This window comes from Oryctolagus cuniculus, chromosome 1 (genome assembly GCF_964237555.1).
Source record: "Oryctolagus cuniculus chromosome 1, mOryCun1.1, whole genome shotgun sequence".
Taxonomy (NCBI): Eukaryota; Metazoa; Chordata; class Mammalia; order Lagomorpha; family Leporidae; genus Oryctolagus; species Oryctolagus cuniculus.
This window is the reverse complement of record NC_091432.1, coordinates 19280715-19298760: the sequence shown is the minus strand read 5'-3', so window position 1 is coordinate 19298760 and position 18046 is coordinate 19280715. Positions and strand designations below refer to the sequence as shown.

General features: G+C 44.3%; 1 protein-coding gene across 9 annotated transcripts in view; it reads left to right on the top strand.

Annotated features, from left to right (window-relative positions):
• Positions 1–18046, top strand: part of ATG13 (autophagy related 13) — a 67066-nt gene that overhangs the window by 23116 nt on the left and 25904 nt on the right. For all 9 annotated transcript variants that reach the window (XM_008270389.4, XM_008270363.4, XM_008270400.4 and 6 more), the window contains exons 3-5: positions 11101–11182; positions 12828–12908; positions 13348–13467. In XM_008270389.4, the coding sequence (XP_008268611.2) occupies positions 11114–11182; positions 12828–12908; positions 13348–13467 (270 nt within the window). In that variant the 5' untranslated portion in view covers positions 11101–11113. The remainder of the gene's footprint in view (positions 1–11100; positions 11183–12827; positions 12909–13347; positions 13468–18046) is intronic.

The window sequence follows — 18046 nt, the reverse complement described above, 5'->3', positions numbered from 1 at the left end:
ATACTAAATCGATCTTCTGTATATAAAGATAATTGAAAATGAATCTTGATGTGAATGGGAGAGGGAGCGGGAGATGGGAGGGGTGCTGGTGGGAAGGAAGTTATGGGGGGGAAGCCATTGTAATCCATAAACTGTACTTTGGAAATTCATATTTACTAAATAAAAGTTTAAAAAAAAAAAAAGAGGTTTAGACACCTGTGTGCCATATCAGAATGCTTGAGTTAGATATCTGGTTCTGGCTCCTGACTTCAGCTTCCTGCCAATGCAGACCTTGGGAGGCTGCAGTTCTGGCTCAAGTAGTTGGATCCCTGCCACTCACATGGGAGACCTGGATTAAGTTCCTGGCTCCTGGCTTCAACTTGCTGGTATTTGGGGGAGTGACATAGTGGATAAGAATTCTATCTTTGCTCCCCAAGTAAATAAATACTTTTTAAAAGATATTTATTTATTTATTTGAAAGGTAATGTGATAAGGTCAGGGTATCTTCCATCTGCTGGTTCACTCCCCCAAATGGCCATTACAGCCAGGGCTGGTCAGGCCAAAGTCAGGAATCAGGAACTCCTTCCTGGTCTCCCACATGGGTGGCAAGGACCTAAGTACTAGGGTCATCATCCACTGCCTTCCCGGATACATTAGTAGGAAGCTAAGTTGAAAGTGGAGCAGCTGGGATTCAAACTGGCATTCCAATATGGGATACCGGCATCACCAATTGCAGCTTAACTTGCTGTATCATAACACCAGCCTGTGGTGCCGACATCCCATGTAGGCGCCAGTTCAAGTCCCGGCTGCTCCACTTCTGATCCAGCTCACTGCTGTGGCCTGGATAAGCAGTGGAGGATAGCCCAGGTCCTTGGGCCCCTGCATCTGCCTGGGAGACCCGGAGAGGCTCCTGGCTCCTGACTTCAGATCAGTGCAGCTCTGGCCGTTGCGGCCAGTTGGAGAGTGAACCATTGGATGGGAGACCTCTCTCTCTCTCTGCCTCTCCTTTCTCTGTGTAGCTCTGACTTTCAAATAAATAAACCTTTAAAAAGAAAAAAATTAAAATAATGGGGCAGTGCTGTGGCATAGTGGGTAAAGCTGCCCATCTATGGCACCAGCATCCCATATGGGCGCCAGTTCGAGTCCTACTGCTCCTCTTCTAATCCGGCTCTCAGCTATGGCCTGGGAAAGCAGTAGAAGATGGCCCAAGTGCTTGGGCCTCTGCACTGCATGGGAGACCCAGGGGATGGTCCTGGCTCCTGGCTCTAGCCATTGTGGCTGTTTGAGGGGTGAACCATCAGATGGAAGACCTCTCTCTCTTTGTCTGCCTCTGCCTCTCTGTAACTCTGCCTTTCAAATAAATAAATAAATCTTTTTTTAAAAAAAAAAAAAATAATTGTGAAGAGCCAAGCAGAAGTAGCTAGTTTTATAGACAGGATCTGAAGAAATTAGGAACAAACAAAACCAAAAGAGGATCGGTCAGTTAAGTGTTTATTTTCATTTTACTTGAAAGGCAGAGAAAAAGAGATCTTGCATCTGCTGGTTCACTCCCAAATGCCAACAACAGCCAGAGCTGAGTGAGACTGAAAGCCATTATCCTAGAACTCCATCCAGGTCTCATGGGTGGGTGGCAGGGACCCAAGTAGTCCTGCCTTCCAGGGTGCACATTAGTGGGCAGCTGGATAGGAGGCAGAGCAGCTAAGAGACAGGAAGCAGGCACTCGGATGGAATACAGGAATCCCAAGCAGGGACTTACTGGATGCATTCAATGCCTGCTCCTAGATGGTCACTTTAAAATTACTCTCCTTGTGATGCTGGGGCAGGGAAATAGAAAAGACTGAATGATTAATATCAGGTTACGTTAGGTTACCTTTTTGGTATAAGGATTAAGGTGGAGGAAATTCATTATAATCCCAGATAAAAGTTGCCTGTTCTCAGAAGGTCAAATGAGCAACTAATTGTGAGTGACTCCATTCCCATTTTTAGTCTGCTCTGTTGGGACTAGCACAGGAGTTTAGTCCAAAACAATGACCTTTTGTAATTTTTATTTGATAGACTTTTCACAGGTCTTTTTATTTTCACTTTAACACTTTTTTTTTTTTTTTTTTTTTTTTTTGACAGGCAGAGTGGACAGAGAGAGAGAGAGAGAGAGACAGAGAGAAAGGTCTTCCTTTGCCGTTGGTTCACCCTCCAATGGCCGCCGCGGCCGGCGCGCTGCGGCCGGCGCACCGCGCTGATCCGATGGCAGGAGCCAGGAGCCAGGTGCTTTTCCTGGTCTCCCATGGGGTGCAGGGCCCAAGCACCTGGGCCATCCTCCACTGCACTCCCTGGCCACAGCAGAGAGCTGGCCTGGAAGAGGGGCTACCGGGACAGAATCCGGCGCCCCAACCGGGACTAGAACCCGGTGTGCTGGCGCCGCTAGGCGGAGGATTAGCCTAGTGAGCCGCGGCGCCGGCCACTTTAACACTTTTTTTAACCAAAGCTGGGAAGGTCTAAAGGTGGATATATATTTCAAATGCTGTCAAACATACAAGTGAGGGGCCAGCATTGTCGTGCAGCCTCTGGTTGTGGTGCCACATCCTAGAGAAGTGCCAGTTGGAGTTCTGGCTGCTCTGCTTGCAATCCAGCCTCCCGCTAATGCAGCTGGGTAGGCAGTGAATGATGGCCCAAATAATTGGGAACCGGCCACCCGTGTGGGAGACCTAGATGGAGTTCTTGACTCCTGGCCTCAGCCTGGCCCAGACATGGCTGTTGTAGCCATTTGGGGAGTGAACCAGCAGATGGAAGATCTGTGTATCTCTCTTTTTTCTCTGTCAACTTGCCTTTCAAATAAATAAATAAATAAGTCTGAAACAACAACAGCAGAAAATAATAAGCAAAAACCCTACACATGATAGACTCCAAAGATAAGTCATTTATACTGTTTGAATCACTTAGCCTATTGACCTGCTCTGGATCCCAGTTGATCATTCTGGGACATTTTTTTTCTTTTCTTTTCTTTTCTTTTCTTTTCTTTTCTTTTCTTTTCTTTCTTTCTTTCTTTCTTTTTTTTTTTTTTTAGATTTATTTATTTATTTGAAAGTCAGAGTTACACAGAGAGGAGAGACAGAGAGAGAGAGAGGTCTTCCATCCAATGGTTCACTCCCCAGTTGGCCACAATGGCCGGAGCTGCACTGATCCGAAGCCAGGAGCCAGGAGCTTCTTCTGGGTCTCCCACGTACGTGCAGGGGCCCAAGGACTTGGGCCATCTTCTACTGCATTCCCAGGCCACAGCAGAGAGCTGGATCGGAAGTGGAGCACCCGGGTCTCGAACTGGCACCCATATGGGATGCCGTCGCCTCAGGCTGGGGCATCAACCCACTGTGCCACAGCACCAGCCCCCATGGCACCTTATTTTAATGATTATTTCTTTTCTCATATGTTCTCTTTTTCCTTCATTGTTTTCTTCCCCTTCTTTGTAAATTTGCTAGGATACCTATATCCTAAGGGAAAAATCCTTTTAACAAGACAGTTTGAGTTCTTTTTCTGTCATACTTTTCCGAATTAGCTCCATCCATTCCCAGTTTCTACTCACACAAACCATCCCCTCAGAAGCTGTTAGCCAAGCCCAGTGACTTTCCTCAGTCCTTCCCTTCACCTCTGGAGAATTTTATACTGTTTCAAGATCTCTTCATCTTTTTTTTTTTTTGGAGTTATTTATTTTTATTTGAAAGGCAGAGTTACAGAGAGAGAGGGATCTTCCATCTGCTGGTTCACTCCCCAAATGGCCGCAACAGCTGGAGCTGGGCTAATCTGAAGCCAGGAGCCAGGAACTTCTTCCAGGTCTCCCACGTGGGTACAGGCACCCAAGTACTTCAGCCCTCCGCTGCTTTCCAAGCACATTAGCAGGGAGCTGGGTCAGAAGTGGAGCAGCTGGGTCTTGAATTGGCGCCCATGTGAGATGCAGGCACCACAGGTGGCAGCTTTTACCTGCTGTGCCACAGTGCCAGCCCCATCCCTTCATTTTGAAACTTTCATTTTCCTTCAGTTTCAATGAACATTGCCTCCTGTTTCACCAATTATTTCTTATATCTTTGTGGTTTCCTTTTTTTTAAAAGTTATTTCTTTGTTTATTTTCAATTAACAGACAATTATATGTATTATGTAAATCTGATGTTTTGTAGTATATATACATTGTGGAATAGTTCAATCTAATTAAAATATGCTTTATTTCTCATAGTTAACATTTTTGTGGTGAGGATATTTAGCATTCACTCTCGGCTTTATTTTAATTAAAATTTTTTAAATTAGTGTTTAATAGATTCAGTATGGTTTGTAGATATAATTCTAAGAACACAGTAATATTCCCTTCCTCCCTCCCCCTCAGCATTTTTTCAAGAATAGAATATACAGTCATTAACTGTGGTCCTCATGCTGTATAGCGCTCTCTCCAACTTACTCCTCCTGATTGTAAGTTTGTCTCCTTTGCACAACATCCCCCAGTCCCTGTCAGCCACCGCAGCCTCTGGTAACCATCACTCTGCTCTGCTGCTGTGGAATCACCCTTTTTAGATTTCATCTGAGAGTGAAATCGGACATTTGTATCTTGGTGCCTGGCTTATTTCAGTTAGCATAATGTCTTCCAATCCTTGTTGTTGCAAATGACAGGATTTTCTTCTTTTTTATCTTGTAATGGTATTCCATTTTATGTATATACTACATTTTTTATCCATGATCTGTTGATGGGGACTTGGTTAGATTCTGTGTCTTAGCTATTGTGAATAATACTGCAGTAAACATAGGTGTGCTGATATCTCTTCAACAAACTAATTTCATTTTTATATATGCCAAGAAAGTACATAAGGTAGTTCTATATTTCATTCTTTGAGCTTTGTGTTTAATTTTCTAGCCTTACATTCCTACCAATGCTGTGCAAGGATTCTCCTTTCTCCACATCCCCTCTACCCCTTGTTCTCTGTTGTTTTGACGATAATAGTCGTTCTAATAGGAGTGATGATGTTGGATGTTTTTTCATATACCTTTTGGACATTTGTGTGTCTATTCAGATCCTTTTTTTTTTTTTTTTCCCAATTGAGAGGCAGAGAAACAGAGACAGAAGAAAACTCCCATTTGCTGCTTATTCCCTAAATGTTCTTAAGGGCCTGAACTTGGACTAGGACAAAGCCAGGAGCCAAAAACCTAATTCAACTCTCCTTTATGAGTGGCAGGGACCCAAGTACTTGAGCCATCATATACTGCCTTCCGGGATGCATTAGCAGAAAGCTGGATTAGAAGCTGAGTAGCCAGAAATTGAACCAGCATATGGGATGCCGAAGTCTCAAGGGGCACTGTAATGCCTGCCACTGTTATTAGTATTATGATGGGGATTGCATTCAATCTGTAGATGGCTCTGGGTAATACTGATTAGCAATACTAATTCTTCCAGTTCATGAACATGGGATTTTTTTTAACCAATTGTGTCCTTTTATTTTTTTAATGATTTATTTATTTATTTGATAGAGTTACACAGAGAGAGGAGAGGCAGAGAGAGAGAGAGGTCTTCCATCCGCTGGTTCACTCCCCAGATGGCCATAAATGCTGGAGCTGTGTCGATCTGAAGCCAGGAGCCAGAAGCTTCTTCCAGGTCTCCCACGTGGGTGCAGGGGCCCAAGGACTTGGGCCGTCTTCCACTGCTTTCCCAGGCCACAGCAGAGAGCTGGATCGGAAATGGAGCGGCCAGCTCTTGAACCATCACGCATATGGGACGTTAACCTCTGCGCCACAGCACCGGCCCCAAAAAATTTATTTGAGAGGCAGACTTACAGACAGAGAGAAGGAGAGAGAAGTCTCCCTCCAATGGTTCACTCTCCAAATGGCCACAATGGCCAGAGCTGGGCTGATCCAAAACCAGGTGCCAGGAGCTTCTTAAGGGTCTCCCACGTAGGTGAAGGGACTGAAGCACTTGGGCCATCTTCTCCTTTCCCGGACCATTAGCAGGGAACTGGATCGGAAGTGGAGCAGCCAGGACTCAAACTGGCATCCATATAAGAGCACCACAGGCAGAGGAGATTTAACCTACCATGCCACAGGACTGGCCCCAGGGATATATTTCTATTTGTGTTTTATTCAGTTTCTTTCATTAATGTTTTATAGTTTTCAGTGTAGACATCTCTTTGATTACGTTTGTTCTTAAGTATTTTATTTTTTGTTGCTATTTTGTCACTTATTGTTTGCTTGATTTCTTTTTCAGACAATTTGCTGTTTGTGTATAGAAACTTCATGGATTTCTGTAGATTTTGTATCTTACAGCTGTATTAAATTCAATTCACTTATTCTAATAGTTTCTTATTGGAGTCTTTAGGATTTTATATATGTAAGATTGTGTTGTCTGCAGTCATAATTTGGCTTCTCCCTTTCCAATTTAGATGTATTTTATTTCTTCCTCCTCTCTAATTGCTTTGGCTAGGACTTCCAGTACTGGATTGAGAGGAAATGGTGAGAGTGGGCATCTTGGTTTGGTTCTAGATGTTAGACGTAAAGCTTTCAGTTTTTGCCGCCCATCCAGTATGATGTTAGCTATGGGTTTGTCATAGATAGTCTTTTTAATTATTTATTTATTTATTTTTTATTTTTTGACAGGCAGAGTGGACAGTGAGAGAGAGAGAGACAGAGAGAAAGGTCTTCCTTTGCCATTGGTTCACCCTCCAATGGCTGCCGCGGCCGGTGCGCTACGGCCGGCACACCATGCTGATCCGATGGCAGGAGCCAGGTGCTTCTCCTGGTCTCCCATGGGGTGCAGGGCCCAAGCACCTGGGCCATCCTCCACTGCAGTCCCTGGCCACAGCAGAGGGCTGGCCTGGAAGAGGGGCAACCGGGACAGAATCCGGCGCCCAACCGGGACTAGAACCTGGTGTGCCGGCGCCTCAAGGCAGAGGATTAGCCTAGCCGTGGAGCCGGCTCATAGATAGTCTTTATTATGTTGAAATACATTCTTTCTTTACCTATTTGTTGAGACTGTTTATCAGAAAATAATGTCATTTTGTCATGGTTTTTTTTACATCAACTAAAACCATAGTATAGCTTTTGTCCTTCATTTATTGATTTGCTTATGTTGACATCTTTGCTGCACTGGATCATAGTGATTAATTTTTAAGGATTTATTTATTTGAAAGAGTCACAGAATGAGAGGGAGAAACAGAGAGAAAAGTCTTCCATCTGCTGATTCACTCTCAAATGGTTGCAGTGGCCAGCACTGGACCTGGCCAAAGCCAGGAACCAGGAGATTCATTTGGGTGTACCTTATGGGTGGCAGGTGCCCAAGTTCTTTAGCCATCTTCTGCTAGATGGGAAGTGGAGTAGCCAGGACACAAACCAGCATTTATGTGGGATGCTGGAGTTGTGCTGGTATCAAAGGTGGCTGCTTTACCCAGTACATCACAATGCCAGCCACCCGGTAAATAACCTTTTTAATGTACTGTTGTTTGCTAGTGTTTTGAAGATTTTTTTAAGTGTACAGTCACATATCACTTAGCAACAAGGATAGTTTTGAGAAATGTGTCCTTAGTCAGTGTGGTAGTTGTGGGAACATGATAAAGTATCCTCACACAGACTTAGACAGTTACAGCATCAGGAGACCAACATCTCACATGTGTGCATCCGAGACTGAAACTTTCTTATGCGGTGTGTTACTGTACTTCTTTCTGTGCTTCTTTTCTGTGGGTATTTTCCTAGGATCTCAGTTTTTTCTGCCTGCTATGGTAGAATATTGCTATGGTTTGAATATTTATCCCCAGTACTCATAAGGATTGATCTCCAGTGTCTTAGGTTGATGATACTAAGAGGGGGAAACAATCCAATTTGGTGTTTAGAGGTGGGGCCTTTGGAAAGATTTAGGTTGGATTAGATCCTTGGGGTAGAGCCCTTGACTGACTCCTGATGGCTTTATAAAAGATCTCACAGAGGGAAAGGGAACACGTCCATTCCCTGCCTTTTGTTATGTGATGCTTTGCTCTCCCTTGCAACTCTGTCAGCAAGAAGGCCAATGCCAGATGAGACCCTAGACCTTGCGTCTCCAGAATGGTGAGCTGAAATAAGCTTCCTATAAAAAAAGAGGCTGCCTCAGGTAATTTGTCATAGTAATGAAAAGCGAATACCTTATGCTTTTACGAGTTTACCTGTTAGAATTTTAACTATCCTTTCTTCTGGGGAATACACACTTCTGTCTGCAAGGCTGCCACAAAACACACCAAACACCGAGTTAGAGGAAACGTTTCTTGTCAGGTGGGGGAAGCCTGACAGATGGGGCTGGGGGATGGGGGGGCAAAAGAGTGAGAGAGGAGGAGAGGGATCAAGAGAGAGAGACACGTTTTCAGGAACGGGACCTGTTAAACCTTTGCCAGGGGGAGGGCAGGGAAGTGGGAGCAGCGAATCCCATTCGGATGGGAGTGGAGCTGACACCTGTGGTTGGGCCATGGGGTCACCCAGCAATGGCCTCCGGGGCTAGGGCCTAGGATGGTGTTGGGGATAGATCGCACCACAGATAAGACTGTGCCATTTTCCTAACACTGTCTCCAACTTTAACTGTCCCCCATTAGTTACAACATCCCTGGAAGGATGGCTACATGTAAAGAATTTAAGGTACCAAGTACTGGTATAGATTTGGAATAATGTGAAACTCGCAAACACCACTGGTGGAAGTGTAAATTGGTATAAGTATTACAAAATTGCTTGACAGAAAACTTGTATACCCAACATAAGCACTCCTGACTTTACTTCAGATAACATTGAACAGATATGCAAGAATTAGTAGTTAAAACAGGAACAGTACAATTTCTTTTAAAATTTAAGGAATATTCTTAAAATGGAGTACAATATCACAATGAAAAAATATATTACTGCTACATACAATAATATAGATGAATCTTAGAAACATAATGGTGATTAGGAGCTGTACACAAAAGAGTTAATATAAGAAATTCAAAGCAGATAAAACTAATCTGTGGTGATAGATCAGGTCAGGATAATGGTTACCTTTTGGTGAATTTATTGACTAGGGGTTGAGGGGCACAAGGGCACATTTGAGAATAGTGAAAATGTTCCATAGTTTGATCAATATTGTGGGTATATGTTATATATGTGTATACAAATATTTACTGAAGGGCCTAGCATTTGTGATGCAGCAGGTTAAACCACAATTTGCGACTCCAGCATCCCTTATCTGAGAGCCGGTTCTAGTCCTGGCTGCTCTACTTCCAATCCAGCTTCCTGCTAATGAGCCTGAGAAGGCAGCAGATGATGGCCAAGTTCGTGGGCCCCCTGTCCTCCATGTGAGAGACCTGAGTGGAGTTCTTGGCTCCTGGCTGTTGCAGCTATTTGGGGAATGAATCAGTGGATGGAACATTTCTCTGTGTCTTTCCTCTGGTGCTCTCCTTTTCAAATAAATAAATACTTCCTAAAATATTTACTGTTAGGAAGAGTTGTAGATTGGTGCCTTCTCACACGGGGCACCACAAATGTTAGGAAAAGAGGTGCAGAATAGAGAAGAGGCAGTGTACGAGTTTACAGCCAGACCCAATTTATTCAGAGAAGATAAATTCATGGAGGTGGGTGACCAGCCGCCCATGCGCACACTGATGGAACACATTGCAGAAGGCTCTGACCCCCAGGGACTGAGCCTTTTTATATTTTAGGAGGGGTGGGGGTGAGGGTGGGGGCAGCAGGCAGAGGGGAATTCCTGGAACTGGGCAGGGCCTTGGGAACCTGGAGGAGAATGCAGGTGGGGATGAAGGCAGTAGGGTGGGAGACCCAACTGAGATTCAAGGGCAAGGAGTGCATTCCAATGTTTATCTTTTGAGCAGTGAGCAAGAATGGCTGAGGCTTATGTCCTTGTTCCATCATTTACTGAACTGTAAACTCAGGATTTGTGTATTTCACTGCATGTAAGTTATATTACAATAAAATTTTAAGCTTGCACTCATTATTTCTTGTTCAGCTCTCTCCTTTTGTTTATACCTTTCCCTAAAACCAGTTCCCTGTTTGGCTTCCTTGTTGCTTGTTAAACTCCCTTAAACTTCTTAGTTGCCCACATTTAAAACCTGGTACTCCTTTTATCTCTGTTCTACAATTCATGTTTAAATGTTATCAGCTCTTCCTTTAAAATATCTCCATCCATGCTGTTTCTAAATTTTGTCTTTGCTAAATTTTAGCCTGGATTTTGTCCAGAACCTCACTGTTTTTCCTATTTCTCATACTCAAAACTGTTGTGCATTATGCTAACAACACTTTTTCTGCAGCACCATTCCAGTGGCCTGGTCACTCTGTGCTAGGCCTGTGGTGGGCTCCTGTAGCTTGCACACTAGATGCAGTTGAGGCTTTAGCACTGCATTTGAGACCGGCATAGTCTGGCCTCAGCAGCCCCTACTCCCTGCCACACAGAAGCAGTTCTATGGAAAATGGGTGTGCTTCCTATTGCTAATCCTGTTTGGCTCTTTATTGCTTATTTTCTTATCTCTTCATGCTTTTCCTCCCTAAATGTTTTCTTCCTCAATCAGCCCATCTCAGACCTTCCTAAAGGCGAGTAGGGGATGCATATATATGGTGGGTGTCATGAAATCCATGAAGCGCCCCTGAAATTATATGTAGATGCTCTCAAGTGTGATTTGTGTCAGGAGAAAGGGCTTTTCTGATCACCAGATTATAGCCTCAAAGTTTAATTGACTTAGTGGCCTTTGAAACTAATATAAATTAACTCATTTTGTGTTGCTTTAAAAAAAAACTTGTGTCTCATTAAATCTTAGTTTGAAATTTTTCTGGATAATAAATTATTTTTGTCTATTAAAAAATGTAAGGTCTCTATTAAGTTACATGAAAAGCTCATAGTTTCCAATTTGATAAAATGTCTTCTTCCAGTTTTTTAGGTTTCTAGATATAGTTCTTTTATGGGGTTTATTCTCCTTAAGAGAGAATATTTTTTACTTTGCTGTCTTTAGTTATAGGGGGAAAAAATTCTTTTTGCCTCCCACTCCCATGTAACTATTCCTAAGCTACTAGACAATACCATTTCTGCATGCATGGATGGAACAATCCCTTTTCCAAGGTATTGATCACATGCTTCATTGCTTTTTCTTTTCCCCCCTGTTTTAGATTCCTATAGGCAATGGAAACTGATCTCAATTCCCAAGACAGAAAGGACCTGGACAAGTTCATTAAATTTTTTGCCCTCAAGGTAGGTAATATGTCTACCCTCTTGAGCCTCGAACTGTCAGAAATAGTTTCCATGCTTCCCCCTTTTGAGAACCCTCTTTGGAAATGTAGCATAACAGCTTGCAGCTTGCCCATTTTAAGGGATACTTCTGTCTGTGTAAACCAAACTGTGAAGTATGGGGGTGGCATTGGGGGCGTAACTAAAAAGTAGCTTCCAATTTTCCAGAGCTACTTGTTCAGAAATCCTTTGGCAAGGCTGTTTGTAGAAATGTCAAACTGTCATGCCAGGTTCCTGGCACAGTGTGTTCCTCAGGGTGGGAAGGAAGACTTGGCTTGGACTGGACAGCATTTTGCGCAGCTTTCCCTGCGCTTCAGCCACCGTGAACCGTCCCGCTTACATCCATTGCCCCTTTCCTCGAATTAAAACTGAATTTTGAATACTATTTCCTAAATCTAAAAATCATGCCAACCTGAATCAGTACGCAACAATTGTTCTACCAGAACAATCCTTGCAGTTGATGCTGGTTGTAAAATTATATAGAAAGAGGCCGGCGCCGCGGCTCACTAGGCTAATCCTCCGCCTAGCGGCGCCGGCACACCGGGTTCTAGTCCCGGTCGGGGCGCCGGATTCTGTCCCGGTTGCCCCTCTTCCAGGCCAGCCCTCTGCTGTGGCCAGGGAGTGCAGTGGAGGATGGCCCAGGTGCTTGGGCCCTGCACCCCATGGGAGACCAGGAAAAGCACCTGGCTCCTGGCTCCTGCCATCGGATCAGCGCGGTGCGCCGGCCGCAGCGCGCCGGCCGCGGCGGCCATTGGAGGGTGAACCAACGGCAAAGGAAGACCTTTCTCTCTGTCTCTCTCTCTCACTGTCCACTCTGCCTGTCAAAAAAATAAAAAATAAAAAAATAAAAAAATAAAATAAAATTATATAGAAAGCTTTGGCCTTGTGGACCAAATGCTATGAGTAATTGGTGGAATTCCTGTTTTAAATCTACCGTGAAGTCAGAAGTTTGTGACAGGGAACATGCAGACCTACAGTTGCACTTGTTTCTTTATGAACTTCACAGCCACCATGTGCAGCTTTCTTTCTGCTGTGTGAAAATATTATAGATTCCAGGCCGGTGCCGCGGCTCACTAGGCTAATCCTCCGCCTAGCGGCGCCGGCACACCGGGTTCTAGTCCCGGTCGGGGCGCCGGATTCTGTCCCAGTTGCCCCTCTTCCAGGCCAGCTCTCTGCTGTGGCCCGGGAAGGCAGTGGAGGATGGCCCAAGTGCTAGGGCCCTGCACCCCATGGGAGACCAGGAGAAGCACCTGGCTCCTGCCATGGGATCAGCGCAGTGCGCCTGCCGCAGCGCACCAGCCGTGGCGGCCATTGGAGGCTGAACCAACGGCAAAAGGAAGACCTTTCTCTCTGTCTCTCTCTCTCACTATCCACTCTGCCTGTCAAAAAAAAAAAAAAAAAAAGAAAAGAAAAGAAAATATTATAGATTCTAAGCCTCAAACTATTAATTCCTGTTACTGGTTGGCACTTTTCCCTCAGGAGTGTTTATAATCTTTTTTGTGGTTTTTCTACTGTTCTTGAACATTTACAACTGTACCCTTTCCTGAAGCTGTGATTAGGCATCTGATCCGTTTGTTAAGACCTCATCTGTTTTGTTTGCTGTTTTTAGACTGTCCAAGTGATCGTCCAGGCTCGACTTGGTGAGAAGATCTGTACTCGCTCATCTTCATCCCCGACGGGTTCAGACTGGGTAAAATTCCTGTTCTTTGCTAAGGGGCATAGTGTGGTGTTTGTCACAAGGAATGAATGTGAAGTTCTCAAGTCCAGTAATAAGGAATACAATTTATAGTATTACTAATTCCTAGCATTAAAATACCTAATTCCATTTAATCCAGTTACTCAGAAAGTATATCCCTTATCAGATTCTAGTCATTGATTTGTTTCTTCATGTTCTGCTGTGATTGGTGGAAAGCTTAGACCTTAGAAGACAAAAAGCAGTGTCCTGCTGTCTCATCTTTGTGACAGTAATTAGCCTGAGATTTGGAGGCTTGATGCTGGATCTCTCTGTAGGGAAAGGGGAAGTGAATGGCCGTGTTATCAGCCACAGCAGTGCCTGCGTTATCTAACATACTGCTGTCTCCATAGTGTTCTTGGGAGTGTTTCACATGAAAATCCCTTTTGTTTTCTAGTTTAACTTAGCAATCAAAGATATCCCAGAGGTTACACATGAAGCAAAGAAGGCGCTGGCAGGACAGCTGCCTGCTGTCGGGAGGTCCATGTGTGTGGAGATCTCTCTCAAGACTTCTGAGGTAAACTTGGGGCCAGGCTGGTGTCTTTACTTGCCACTCAAGTCTTCACACTCTGCTTCCAACTCCTTTCTCAGTGTTATGCTGTCTTCCCCCTCTCTGAACTTCGAATCACTCTCTGCAGGCCCTGTAATTTTTTAATTTATTTATTTGAAAGGCAGCATTATACAGAGAGAGAGAGGTCTTCCATCTGCTGGTTCATTCCCCAGATGACCCCAACGGCAAGCTCTGGGCCAGGTTGAAACCAGGAGCTAGGAGCTTCTTCTAGCTCTCCCAGGGGCCCAAATACTTGGGCCATCTTTTGCTGCTTTTCCCAAGCCGTAAACAGGGAGCTGGATCGGAAGGAGAGCAGCTGGGGCTCAAAGCTGGCGCCCATATAATATGCCAGTGCTGCAGGCAGCAGCTTAACATGCTATGCTACAATGCTGACCTGGCCCCATGATTTTTGTACTCATGGCAACCACATAAAGTAAGTTCTTTTTTTTTTTTTTTTTTTTTTTTTTTTTACAATATATTTACTTATTTTAAAGGCAGAGTTACAGAGAGGGAAAATCAGAGAGAGATCATCTATCTGCTGGTTCACTCCCCAAATGGCCACACTGAGTAGCCACGAGCTTCATCTGGGTCTCCCCAGGGATACAGGGGCTTTCCCAAGCACATTAGCAGGGAGCTGGATGAGAAGTGGAGCAGCCAGGACTTGAACTGGTTCTCATATGAAATGCCAGCGCTGCAGGCAGTGGCTTTATTTGCTATGCCACAACACTGGCCCCCACTTGACATATTTCTATTCATCCTTCAAGACACATGTGCACTACAAGAATCTCCCCTTTTTTTTGGTAAAGATTTATTTGTTGAGTTATTTATTTATTTTTTAAAGATTTATTTATTTATATGAAAGGCAGAGTTACAGAGAAGGAGAGGCAGACATAGAAAGAGAGATCTTTTTTTTATTTTTAAAGATTTATTTATTTATTTGAAAGTCAGAGTTACGCAGAGAGAAGGAAAGGCAGAGAGAGAGAGAGAGAGGTTCATCTGCTGGTTCACTCCCCAACTGGCTGCAATGGCCAGAGGTGCGCTGATCCAAAGCCAGGAGCCAGGAGCTTCTTCCGGGTCTCCCACGTGGGTGCAGGGGCCCAAGGACTTGGGCCATCTTCTACTGCTTTCCCAGGCCATAGCAGAGAGCTGGATTGGAAGTGGAGCAGCTGGGATTCGAACCACCACCCATATGGGATGCTGGCACTGCAGGCAGCAGTGGCGCCCCTACCCGCAACGCCACAGCACTGGCCCCGAGAGAGAGAGATCTTCCATCTACTGGTTCACTTCCCACATGGCTGTAATGGCTGGAGCTGAGCTGATCTGAAGCCCGGAGCCAGGAACTTCTTCCAGGGCTCCCACGCGGGTGCAGGGACCCAAGGTCTTGGGCCATCCTCCACTGCCCTCTCAGGCCATCTGGATCGGAAGTAGAGCAGCGAAGACTAAAACCAGCGCCCATATTGGATGTTGGCACTGCAAGCAGCGGCTTTACTCACTATGCCACAGCGCCAGCCCCATATTGATTTATTTTAAAGGCAGAGCTACAGAGAAAGAGAGAGGAGAGACAGAGACAGACGGATGTCTTCCATCCACTGAGTCACTCCTGATGGCTATAGCAGCCAGGTGTGGGCCAGACCAGACCGAGGAGCCAGGAACTCCATCTAGGTTTCCCACAGGGGACAGGGACAAAAGTACATGGCCCATTTTTTTGCTGCCTTCTCAGGGTCAGTAGCAGGAAATTGGGTGGGAAACAGTAACCAGAACTTTTAGTAGAGAGGTAACTGCTTTATTTAGACTTCTTCTTGGGTGCTTTGTTTATGTTTTTTCTAGTGTATATTCTGTTATGATTTTTAAAAATATATGTACTCACATCATTCACATTACAATTAAGGCAGATACTGTTACTTGAAAGTTTACTAATCTATTTCCACAAGTAAATTGTGACACTGTGTGGTATGATAAAAGGCAAATGGAGTTTGGAGCTACACAAAGCAACTTAATCCCACCCAACTAATATCACCAGTCCAAAATGATACCTCATAGTCTTGCAAGGTTTTAATTTGTGAAGTGCTCAACAGGCAGTCAACACATGTTCCTATTCATACTGTAACCATTTTCCTTCCTGTGGTCAGTATATCTTATCTATGCAGTTCTTTAAGTTGTATATGAAATAAAGAAGCATATGAAAAAAGAATCACTTCTGTGTCCTCAAAACTCAGCATAGAGCCTTGGAAGGCGTATAGTAGGCTTTCATTAATTTTTGTAAATTAATGAATTTATTTGAAAGGCTCAGTTAGAGACAGACAGACAGACGGACACACACACACACACACACACACACACATTGAAAGAGATCTTTTGGCCAGTGCGCCGCAGCTTACTAGGCTAATCCTCTGCCTGTGATGCCGACACCCCGGGTTCTAGTCCCAGTTGGGGTGCTGGATTCTGTCCCGGTTGCTCCTCTTCCAGTCCAGCTCTCTGCTGTGGCCCGGGAAGGCACATGGGCCCTGCACCCACATGGGAGACCGGGAGGAAGCACCTGGCTCCTGGCTTCAGATTGGCGCAGCGCGCTGGCTGTAGCGGCCATTTGGGGGGTGAACCAACGGAAGGAAGACCTTTCTCTCTGTCTTTCTCTCTCTCACTGTCTAACTCTGCCTGTCCAAAAAAAAAAAAAAAAGAAAGAAAGAAAGAGATCTTTCATTCACTGGTTCACTCTCCAAATAACTGGGGCTGGGCTGGGCCAAAGGCAGGAAGCCAGGAGCCAAGAGCTCCATCTGTCTCTGTGTGGATGACAGGAGCCCAAGTACTTAGGCCATCTTCCGCTGCTGCCCCAGGCACATTAGCTGGGAGCTGGATCGAAAGTAGAGCAGCCAGAACTTGAATTGGCACTCATATGGAATGTCCATGTTGCAGGTGGTGAATTAACCCACTGTACCACAATGCCAGCCCCTCATGAATTTTTTAAAAAATATTTTATTTATTTATTCAAAAGAGATACAGAGAGAGGTAGAGTCAGAGAAAGAAGTCTTCTAGCCAACCGGCGCCCGTATGGGATTCCTGTACTGTAGGCCAGGGCTTTAACCCACTGCGTCACAGTGCTGACCCTCCCACCTCATGAATTTTTATTGAGTTAATCAATATGTATTCCACAGAGACCCTAGCCCCTGGTAAAACAAAACTTCTTCATGAATGCTGGTTTATAGAATAAATTATTTTTCTAAGCCTCTTTGATCTCTCAGGCATCTGTTAAGATATGTTTGTAGACTGTTCTGATTGTCTTAGAGAAGCCACATCACACTCTTGGATATAGGGGATGAAGGATACACATCTAAATTTTAGGGAGACCTGGATGAAGTGCCTGGCTCAGCCCCAACCATTGTGGCCATTTGGGGAGTAAACCAGCAGATGGAAGGAGATCTATCTCTCTCTCTCTCCCGCTCTCTCTGTAATTCTGACTTTCAACCTAAAAAAAAAAATCTTTAAAAATAATAATAAAGTAAATTTTATCTAGAATACATAAAAGTTCTGTTTCATGAAGTAATGCAAATTTACTCCAAAGCTTAAAATAGGCCTCATGGGTGCCGGTTCATGTCCCGGCTGCTCCTCTTCCAATCAAGTTCACTATTTATGGCTTGGTCCTCTGCACCCACGTGGAAGACCTGGCTCCTGACTTTAGATCAGCCTGTGGTAGCCATTTGGGGAATGAACCAGTGGATAGAAGACCTTTCTCTCTGTTTCTCTTTCTCTGTGCCCGTAACTCTGCCTCTCAAAATAAATTAATAAATGAAATCTGTTAACAAAGAAAACAACTAAGCCTCTTCCAATTGATCAGTGGAAAAATTACCTGTGTTTAAAGATACGTGACTGTCACAGTAGGTTAACACACAGAAGTGTTGTAAGATTGAGGGATTCTGATTGTAGTCTTTTACTTATTTATTAATTTTAATGTTTATTTGAAAGGCAGCACAAAAGAGAGATATCTTCCATCTGCTAGTTCACTCACCCAGTGCTGGGGCTGGGCCAGGCCATAGCCAGGAGCCAGGAACTCCAGCCAAGTCTCCCACAAGGTGGCAGAGTAGCCAGGACTGGAACCAGGCACTCCAATGTGGGATGCTTGTGTCTCAACACAATGCTGTGAACAACACATGCCAGTCTTCTCGTTTTTTTCCCTTATCCACTGGGGTAAGTCTGTTCAGAATAACACAGAAAGTTGGGCTGAAGACAGACAACTAAAATACTTTTAAGTAAGGAGTTTGTTAAGGTAATGAATTTGCTTATCTGTGGATGATATCTAAAATTATCCACAGTGGAATTGAAGGGAAAGAGCTTTCCATCATTTTGCAACTATCGGCCTTTCTGAATGGCACTTTGGAAATATGTAGCAGATCTTAGAAGCCTGTATTTTTTGTTCCAGGGTTACTAATTCTGAAAGTTTGCCTCCAAGAAATTGAGAGTGTGAGTTTTAGTCTCAAGGCTTTTTATCACAGTGTTGTTTGTACTAATGAAAACTTGGAAACAATTTGTATTTTCTAGGATGTATTTTACTTGG